Source organism: Lachancea thermotolerans, assembly GCF_000142805.1.
Source record: "Lachancea thermotolerans CBS 6340 chromosome H complete sequence".
In the NCBI taxonomy this organism is placed as follows: domain Eukaryota; kingdom Fungi; phylum Ascomycota; class Saccharomycetes; order Saccharomycetales; family Saccharomycetaceae; genus Lachancea; species Lachancea thermotolerans.
The window spans coordinates 1,410,661-1,421,315 of record NC_013084.1 but is presented as its reverse complement, the minus strand read 5'-3'; the positions used below and the strand labels follow the sequence as shown (position 1 = coordinate 1,421,315).

At 43.0% G+C, this 10,655-nt stretch overlaps 1 protein-coding gene across 1 annotated transcript, besides 2 other annotated features; it reads right to left on the bottom strand.

Moving 5' to 3' along the window:
• Nucleotides 1-2,011: 2,011 nt before the first annotated feature.
• Nucleotides 2,012-2,427: a long terminal repeat.
• A 1,076-nt stretch (nucleotides 2,428-3,503) lies between these two features.
• On the bottom strand, nucleotides 3,504-4,298 carry KLTH0H16456g (NAD(P)H-dependent oxidoreductase; the record flags this gene model as incomplete). Its single annotated transcript, XM_002556518.1, has 1 exon — nucleotides 3,504-4,298. One exon carries the CDS (start codon nucleotides 4,296-4,298, stop codon nucleotides 3,504-3,506), a length of 795 nt encoding a protein of 264 aa, XP_002556564.1.
• A 5,967-nt stretch (nucleotides 4,299-10,265) lies between these two features.
• Nucleotides 10,266-10,655: part of a long terminal repeat that runs on past the window's edge.

Below are 10,655 nucleotides of genomic sequence, written 5' to 3'. Positions count from 1 at the left end.
GCTTCCATACCCTGTCTCAACTCTTCTCGCCTCTTCTCGCTTACATAATCACGAACCCCATCGCCTCGTCCCCCTCCACCAAACACTGTTTTCTCGCTCTTCTTTCTCAATATACACTCTCCCCAGCTCACTTGTTCAACATATCCAGCTCTCGACTCTCCATCCGCTCTCCCTCGTCTAATCTTCGCGCTACTCTGTCGCCTTCTCAACTCTCCTCGCTTACATAATCACGTACCTCACCACCTCGTCCCCCTCCACCAAACGCCGTTCTCTCACTCTTCTTTCTCAAAATACACTCTCCCAAACTCGCTTATTTTCTTTATCCAACTCCCGACTCTCCATCCGCTCTCCTTCGTCTACTCGCCTCCCCCTTTTATCGTCTTCTCTCTGACCTCGTCGCTTTTACTTTTCTCAATCCAAAAACTATTCTTTCGTACTTCAGTACTCCACGTACTCCACGTACTCCACGCACTCCACGTACTCCACGCACTCCACGCACTCCACGCACTCCACGTACTCCACGCACTCCACGTACTCCACGTACTCCACGTACTCCACGCACTCCACGTACTCCACGCACTCCACGTACTCCACGTACTCCCTCTAGTACACTCACTATATACTAAAGCGATGGTAGAGAAGAACATGATGGCAGATGACTCTGTGGGATACGGCCCCCCAGGACCCATTACTGCCTACCTCATATCTGACTACACCCTCGCGTATTCAGTGATTACTGGTGCTGTAGACGGTATAGACACAGTTAGAGCACTTCCACAATGAGGGTGTCAGGACACTAGTACTATGCTCACTGCACAAGCTCTACAGCCCCTGGTTGAGGACTTGGAAAATGATTCTTTTAATCCTTCAATGAACTCAATCTACGAGCCCACTTTTCATATTTAGGTGTCAGAATATATTTTTCAACGTCCATTCGTCTCGATATAGGAACAACTATAAATGCTAGACAGGAAATAGATACACCGCAGTACTCCCTCATCACCCCTCTTCCATGTGAAGTCTATCTGCAACCGCTCATAGCCCTTCTTGCCGCGCTCATTCGTACAACCGCCTCTACACCATGTGACCCTACTACAGTCCTCCCCGCAGCTCCTACTCGCGTCACCGGCAGTTTGCGCACCGCCCAGTCCTACAGCTTTGGCACCGGTCTGTTGCGGCTATTAACAAGTATCAGGTAACCGTCCAAGTGGTTTGTGGCCTTCTGCATCTCTGCCTTTTGCTCTATGAACTTCCGTAAGAGATGATGTGGTCCCTCGCTCTTAAACGCCGAGTGCCAGAGCAGGAGGGGAAACTATGGATATCCCAAATACGAGTATTTCTAATTAGTGGAGGTGACATTTGGTGGGAAAGGAGTGGGAGGTTTATAGTGAGAGGAGAAGGAGGATCAGGAGGAGAAGGAGGATGGGGAGGAGAAGACCTTTTATTACAGCAGGCAGCACTCCAAGATAAGCCAATTGTTTATCGATAGATATGATTTGTGCAGTCCATATCGCGATCAAGAATGTGCAGCGCTTTAACGAATCCACGCGGGGGGAATGGTAAATGGCAAATGGCAAATTGCATGAAATCGTAAGAATATGAGCCGGGGTGGCACCTGGAGTAACCAAGGCACGTGACTGGTGAGGAGCAAGTGACAGGTGACAGGAGCATGTGACGAGAGAGTAGCACGTGACGCAGGGACAAGCCACGTCGTGCTGTATAAGCTCTACAGGCTCTACAAGCCAAACTCGAGCTCACGCTCTCGCGAGCTTTTCATCAAGGAGTACACAGCTTTGGGTATTCTCAAAAATATACATTACGGAAGGATCCCCCCAAGGGCTGGGCAAAAACACAAGAAAACCCACCATACTCCCCCACTCACCAGCTCGCGCGTACTTATCAGCTCTAAAATCCTTGCTTCTGGGCAGCTAGAAATAGTTTGCCACAGCCTGAGGAGCTACGTTTAAACCTAAAATACGGGCGGTAGCAGTGAAGTACAGACTAAAGATGCGTCAGATTGTGATCGGTTCGTTGGTGTGTGATAGTGCCAAGTTGCATAATGACACATTGGTATGAAATGATATGGCACATGGACATATCATAGATACGACGGATACCCAACTAAATACCATAGAAGGTCCACATTAACCGTTCATAGTCCAGATCAGGCCACAGTGGCTTGGAGAAGGTAAGGAGTGGTACCACCAGTACGATTATCACCTTATGATTAAGACTCAGCCACGTCCCAGAAATTTTGTATAAATCCGGATGATTTCTTTGGTTTGCAAGACATATATCTTGGACGGAAGAAAGAAGGGGGAGATATTTAGTACCATCATCCACGAAGTAGTTTACTTAGATCATAATGGAAAACCTAGCCAAGGAATTTGAGACCCTTTCGACCAATGACCCAGACTCGCATCATTAATTTGGATGCAAACACATAACATCGGTTTAGAAACCGCGGGGAAACCTTTCGGAGCCCTAACGCTGCAGTCAGCTTCGCCTTCAATAACATATATCTTAGAGAGGTGTTAAAACAATTTAAGCGTGGAGTTAAATGAAAATGAGGATAAGTTGGAGATTTGTTGGAGAAGAGCGGTGAGGTTGCGGGTTCTTATCGGGGTCATTAAACTATATAAAGATCTCGATGGCAGGATATCCATACCTTGTTTTTTTTATGTTTTGGCTCTGTGCTTACGTTTAAGAATATTTCGAGGATTGATCATATTATATCAAGTGAGATTAATATAGTATGCCAAATTGCATGATGACACATTAGTACAGAACGATTTGAAACTCGACATGGTATGACCATTGTACGAACCCCAACAAAGAAAGACGCACCACTGTGGCCGGAGGATAGAGATCGACCGTTGATATATAGAGGTATTTAGAACCATCATTCGCGAACTAGTCACTGATCTTGTTATGGAAAGCCTGGCCGACAAATTTTACAACCGCTTATATAACAAGCCAGACCCGCATCATTGAATACAACACGACAAAATAGCGGCTGTACTGCACCATCTTCAAGCTATCACTCGCGAATATTTGCGCTTTCGGAAACAAGGCGGGAAACCGTGCACTCCAGCGGCCTTTTTAGATCCATGATAAAATATTCGTGCAACACGTGACTTTTGAGCACCCTCTTCTCCAAGATATACATGTCCTTGTCGCGCTAGTACATAAGCAGCAAGTGCTCGTCCTCTGCTGTGGATATGATATGCTAGGCGTCAAGCTCCGCAAAGAACACGAGGCTGTCGCGCTCTGACGCTACCAGGAAGGCTTCAGACAGAGTGGTGGTGCAAGAAGTCAGGTTGTTCAGCTCAGCAGTCTCTACTGCCTCCTTTTCTGCCTTTGTTCTCCTTCTCTGCACAAACTTGGGGCTTACTATTTTGTGCTTGCAGTCGGCGCGGCTGCGAAAAGCAGGAAACCGTCGATCGTTAAACATTTTATATATACGAGGAACCTCTTGGCAAAATCTCAGGACATTCTTTTTTTCAGGCTTCGCTTTGAGCATCACCTATGTGGATACCAAAGCCTTTGGCGCCAGGTTTGATATCGTCACGCAAGACTAGGCTTGGAATAAGATAGTCGCCGTAGTTCTGTTTGCGGTAGGATATTGGCTTGGTCGAGTCAATAGACTTGAGGTACAGACGCATCTCATTTGAAAGTCTCTGAAAACGTTTTTCTGTAACTGAAATAGTATTGTGAACCACAAAGGGCGGAAGCACCGTAAAGCCAGGGTAGTATAAAATTCCATGATTGATTGGAAACAGCACATCTTCAACGGGCCCTCCAATACCTCTCGCTGAATATTGGCTCTCTGAGCCTCCAAATGTAGCTAGCAGCATTGCTCTCTTTCCTGAAAAAACTCCTTCTCCGTAACGAGTTCCCCATCGACTTTTGTTATGCTCTCCAACTCCATAAGTAAACCCACAAGAAAAAACGCGATCGACCCAACCTTTGAGGATAGCCGGCATAGAAGACCACCATATAGGAAACGACAAAATGACAAAGTCCGCCCAAATAAGTTTTTCCTGTTCCTGATTTACGTCTTTTGTTAATGCTCCTCTGGCATACGCTTCATAAGAAGCTTGGGGTATTTTTAACCTCTCTTCTTGCGAAAGTTGCTCGAAGTCGTCACGGTCTATTGAGGCCTTCCACTTTTGAGCATAAAGATCACTAACTTTAACCTCATGACCTTGCGATTCCAACTCTTGTACAGCCACGTCTTTCAGGGATGAAGTAAGAGAATGACTATCAGGGTGTGCATGTACAATAAAATATTTCATTTTTAGATGTTTTCAACCTTACAATTGTAATTGTTTTCTTTACATTGTTGGTCAGGAGTTTTTCAGCGTATCTAGGCTTGAACTTATAGCTTAGAACTTTGGAAAGTGATGATGAAGCGTAAAAAGATCATCATTGTTACTTACTGAGGAAATCTCCGCGGTTCTCGTTTTTCCTTGCATGTAGTGAATGTCCGGATAAGTTAAGCCCGCATATTTCGAGAAAGAATTACAAATCACTGAAAAAAAATTACAAATCACTGAAGAAAATAGTCTCTTACTAATGTAATTGCTCGTTACCACTGAAAAGAGGGGGACGAAAATAGTTGTTGGCTGATGTTGATTTCTTATAATTAACCGTTGGGCGATGGCACAGCTTGCGAGTTATTTTTGACAACCACAACGCTTGCAAATAAGCAAAAAAAACTCTCCATCGTGGGCTGCACGGCGGGACCTAACACCTCTTCAGAAAGCGAGCCAAAAAATGACGCAAAAGCGCTAGGGTCAGAAAACTAAAAACTTGAAGACGAGTATCAAAGTATTGAACAAGCAAGAAGCAACATACAATAGCAGTGTTTCTGATGCAAATGTTAATATAAAGGAATCGGAGTTAAAAAATTTCTCTGTGTGCAATGGGTGTGTTGCTTGACTATTCGCAAGACAATAAAAAAAGCACGTGCCAGAACCACTCGGAAACCAACACCCTTAAGGCAACATGAGTTGCTGGCTACTTCCTACTGTATGAGCACATAGCCGTTTTTTTTTGCTCTCACGAGCTTGACTACCGCAGCTGCTGAAAGTGGGCAGCGTAAAAGATTATGACTTGAGTATTCAACTTAAGCTACTGAGGCTAGAATATCAACGTCTAATAAATCGATTTGAGACGTCAGGCTCGGATTTCAAGCTCAAAAAGGAAAGAGCGCAGGAGCTGTTCAAATTAGTAGAATATGGCAGCAAACCAACCGTGTCCGATCAAATGCGTCCCAGTATAACCTCTCTGCTGCAAGAAAAGCTGAATTTGCTGTTTGCAAAATAAGCGGTCGTTCGCTATAAATTTAGCTAAAATTTACCATGAAGCTGAACAGTTCGCTTGTTTTTTTGTCCTATCCTATCAAGGCCTCAATTCTACAAAGGTTTGGTTGCTCACATTGCCTGTGATGAAAAGGTCACTTTCTTCACGATTAATTAGTGTTCCATTAAAAATTTGGAAAGTTTTATTTCTTATGTACTCCAAAAACTTGGTGGAGTGGCATTGAAATATTGGGATGCTTCTAAAACATTGAGTCAATGTACAACATTGTTCAACAACACCGAGCCTTCTGACTTGTCTGACTTCGAGTTTTCCGTGGTCTCTCCTGGTGCGTTGGGATTTTTAAAACTGAATTCGAGCTTACCCTAAATCGATTGGTTGGACGTCTGAGAGGTAGACAGAATTATGTTCACCCTTTTGGTCTGCCTATCAACCCCGATTCTTTATACTCATTGTTCAAAAGTCGGATGAATGATGGACTGGGTCACCATACACTCTGTACTAAGTGCGCTCTATTCTCACTACTTGCCGGAGCGTGAGATCGAGTTTTTATCGATAAGCGTGAAGGAAGCATGTTGATCACCAATGCATGGGCCTGTCAAGCATATGCACAGTCTATCAGGAGTGGCAGTCACTTGTGCTTTCGTAGCATAGGTCTTTCTAACTACAGCAGATAGAATTCAGCCCTCAAGTGTTTTAGTCGTGACCGCCATAAAGCTGAGAGATCTCAACATAGCTACCTTCCAGAAGTCAGTAACCTTTGAGCCAGCGACTGACTTTCTTGCAAAGATTAGCGTTTGATCGAATGCTGTAGGATGCACAGACAGATAAGGCGCGTTAGCCGCTAACAGTACTGGCTTAGATAGATGAAATAGAAATGACGTCGAAAGAATAATTCACAGATATTGAGGTTATTTCACTGCCGCAGGCTCCAGCAGATTGGCTGGAATTTCTATCAGACCATGAAAATGAAAACTCTGATGGCATAAAGGCAATTTTAGTAATATTGAGGAAGATTCTCAGGGATCTCACAATGCGATAAAATGGATTTCATAGAATAGCGTAAATCTTCTGAAGTGCAAACCCGTGCAATTCACTTCAAAATCACAACCCCCTTCATTAAAGGGATTACACCGGGAGTTTCGGCCTTCGAACTCGAAAAACTCTGCGAACTCGACACACACATGATACCCTAGCTGTTGTTCCAAATAGTGTCTGCGAAAGTAAAACGCTTCTATAATATCATTCAAATCAGCTCGCCTGAAGACCGAAATGTTCCATTGAACCAACTCGGAGTGATCTTTGGAACTAACAAGTTGTACAGCATAGTTTAAAAGCCCGAAATTTATTTTTAGCCCCACTCTGTTGCACGAGTGTGTAACTTATTGGTTTTTGCTGATCCTACTATCTTGCTGGATCTCGAGTCATGCCATTTGCCATTTATCAGAGGGTTCCAAGATGTAGGTGTGAGCGAAAAGAAATTCATCTCTTCTAGGTTGATTTTTACCCCCACCCAAAGTCGTTAACAGGAGTTTTACCGCCTAACGTTCAAAAGGTACCACTAATGCAATTGTACAATGACCAAAAAATATAACAAAGTTTGCTGACGATCAAGGAAATCAGTTCAAATATCACCAGTTTTACTATATACTCTCTAGGAAGTTTCTAACTTCCCAACACCAACCATGAAACGACGCAAGCATCAGATTTCGACTTCCGTACCCACCAAGATGGTTCTGTCGTCATTTTTCGAATCGAATATTGAAGACGGTGTAACCTGCAGACTATAAAGAGAACAAAAAAATCTGATTCTCTCTTCCAAAAGTCGAGCGTAATAGGCCGGTGAAAAGATCCCCTGATTTGCATTCTTGGGGCTGGTTTTCCCATGAATAAATTCTCTCTCGTAAATATTCAGTATAGTTTTAGCATTTGTGATGATAACTGGATCATAATACTCGGGATCTGTTGCCCTTATTTGTTCCAAAATTGAGTTAGTCAAATCTCTCGATATTTTAACCTTGTCCATAAACCCAAACTTGACGACGCACCTATAAATCATTTTAACTTCTTTCATTTGCCTCACAAATATGCGTTCTTCTCCGCTAACGTATGGCATAGAGACAACCTTGGGAGCAATGAACACAAATATTCCTGAAAGACAAGGGAACTCGGTCAAAAGGCTTCTAAAGAGTGCAGAAACAGAGTTTGGCCAGTTCACGACCAAAAACGAACTTTTATACATAAATGAGATGTCAGGTTTACGAGAAACTTCGGGAAAAGTGTTATCCTCTTGCTTTACCACCATTTGGCCCTGAAGTTATCCATGCTCCTGACTCATTTCGTTCCCCAAAATAAATGGCTGACCAATTTCGTTTAACATAAATAAAACATCCTTCAAACGTACTTTTTCTCTACGTTTTTGTTTGGTTTTTGTGGAGATTCCCCAATGCCATAACAATATAAAAGCGAGCATTGCAAATGTTATCATGAGAGTGAACTAAGCGCCATGAGGCACCTTTTTGATATTAGCAACTAAAAGGGACATTTCTAACGCTCCGAAAGGCAGGAAAAAAGCAACAGCTATAATCCAATGGAGCTTGTAAACAACAATGATAGTTAAGACACCAGAGCAACTGTAACAAACAGGTCTAGTGACACACCAAGCCCATAACTGCCGCCACATTTCCTGAACTCTTAAAACCAATGCAGGTGCAAATTCCTGCTATCATCAAAGCAAAGTTTACCGCAGGAATGAAGATTTGGCCATAGTGCTTCACTGACTTGTGCAAGACCTTGAACCGTGGAAAGCAATCAATTTTTATCATCAGGTTAATAATCGAAAAATATCCTAGAATGAGCGCGTGTGACGCAATGATCGTTGCGAGGGTAGACAGAACAAAAACGAACCAGTAGAAGCATCCGGATGTGGATCGGGATATTGAACTAAAAAAAAACGCTTGAGGCGTTTTCTGGATGTTCTAGCAAATATGCAGCCTGCCCAAGGTACATAATCATTAAGTATGGATAGACAAAAATCCCTTAAGTTAATTGGACAGAAAAGGGTGTGAAATGGCCTACGTCAGCAAACATCACCTCACAACCTGTGACAGATAGCATAACTGATCCCAAAACATCAATATCACCTTTTCTCCTCAGAAAGTCAATTGCTTCTTTGTGGTTGACTGCTTTGAAGACTTGCGGCTGGGAGGAAATGTTGATTGCTCCTACCGCGAGAAGTGTAGGAAACCAAGCAGTCATTATAGGGGCAAAGAAAATAGAAATGGAACTTGATCCTACCGGTGAATGAGGAAAAGAACCGATAGAATGCAGATACTGACAGGAACAACACTATCGAAAGAGGGTACTGCTACACCTATACCTTTAACTGCGCTTAAAACAGAAGTTGTAGGAGTAAGTAAACCATCTGCGATGACAGGTAAACACCCAAAAAAACATGCGCACATCGATGCTAGAGAGAAAATCCTCTTGAACGTGCTGCCAAAAAACTTAGATGAAGAGCTGTGAACAAAATGTGCATTAAGAACACTATCTTTTATCTCGCTGAGTGTGAGCAATCGAAAAGAACTGTCGTCGTTCTCGCCCGATATTTTTGTCCCGACTGGCCCGATTCCGAGAACACGAGAAAGCTTGCAATATATTGCAATTTGTCCACCTTGTCCATCATTAGATCCTAACGTCAAAACGAGAAGGGCGTATTTGAAAACAACCACAAGTGTAAAAAGCCAGAACATGCATGAAGTTACCCCGAAAACATCATTTTCAGAGACACTGGAGCCTTGAAAAATTGAGTTCAAAACATACAAAGGAGAAGTTCCAATATCGCCAAAAATAGTACCTAAACTCCCATAACCCAAGAGCACAACTTCAAGCGCTGTACGCACGGTAATTGAAATGGATAAACCCCTTACATTCAATCTCTTCTCAACATCGTTGGCATTATGATAAATTTGTGATGTATCATCTCCCTCCGGACCTTCGGGTGCCATCAGAAAACAACTTAAGCCCTTCGCCCTAGTAAGAGTGACATTTCAGCTAACAACTATTAGTTTTTGCCAGATCTTATACATTTCTGAAAGCGCGGTTCAGAGCTTGCAAATATTCTAAGGCACGAAAGTGATGTGGCTTCTTTGCAGAACCTAAGCGGAGGATCATGATAAACGGACATCCTTTGTAAACAGTGCCATTCCTACGAGAATAAACACGCTCGCTACATTGTGCACGACTGAAACAAGCTCAGCTCCTCTCTAGTTGGAAGTTTTTTGGTTTCTTTCCATGACTTGCAAAATTTTGTTAAGCAACCAACACTTGAAATCATTTCATGGCGGGGTAATACCTGTGATAATTTCACACAACAACCGCCTTATCGTTTGAAATCGCTTCATGGCAACATCCTAGGTAACCCAGCTGTCGAATGACGAAAAGGGTGATAAAATTTACAAAGAAATGCGAAACTCACTTAAACGTTTTTCTCCTAAAGAATTACTTGGGCAACGTAATCAATTGAGCGGAGAAACAGTAGAAAAGGTGCAGCCACATTTCTTGTTGGTATGTTTTTATGACGTGTTTGCAACTTGGTGGCCATTTTCTGCTCAAGCATTGAGTACACTAACAATCGATAACTACCACCCTTAATAGGCAACCTAAGCTTTTTTACCGAGGAAACCATAGATTTGCCACACAAGAGCGTGCTTTAACGCACCCGAGTTTGCGGCCTTCTTGCGGACATTCGGAACAGTTATCTTTCACGGCATGAGTTTTTCTGCGTAAATACGCTAAGCCACTTTCTCGTATTTGTGATTTTCTTGGGTGCCAAGGAGTTCAACTTTATTTAACTCCGCGTTTTAAAAGTAAGCATGAAGTCGTTTACGTGTTGTGGTGCGCCTAAACAATGCTTCACGTGTTATGAAGAGAAGCGTTTCTGTCAGATTGTGATCGGTTCGTTGGTATGTGATAGTGCCAAGTTGCATAATGACACATTGGTATGAAATGATATGACACACGGACATATCATAATTACGACGGATACCCAACTAAGTCACATAGAAAGTCCACATTGACCGTTCATAGCCAGATCAGACCATAGTGGCTTGGAGAAGGTAAGGAGTGGTACCACCAGTACGATTATCACCTTATGATTAAGACTCAGCCACGTCCCAGAAATTCTGTATAAATCCGGATAATTTCTTTGGTTCGCAAGACATAAATCTTGGACTGAAGAAAGACGGGGGAGATATTTAGTACCATCATCCACGAAGTAGTTTAATCAGATCATAATGGAAACACTAGCCAAGGAATTTGAGACCCTTTCG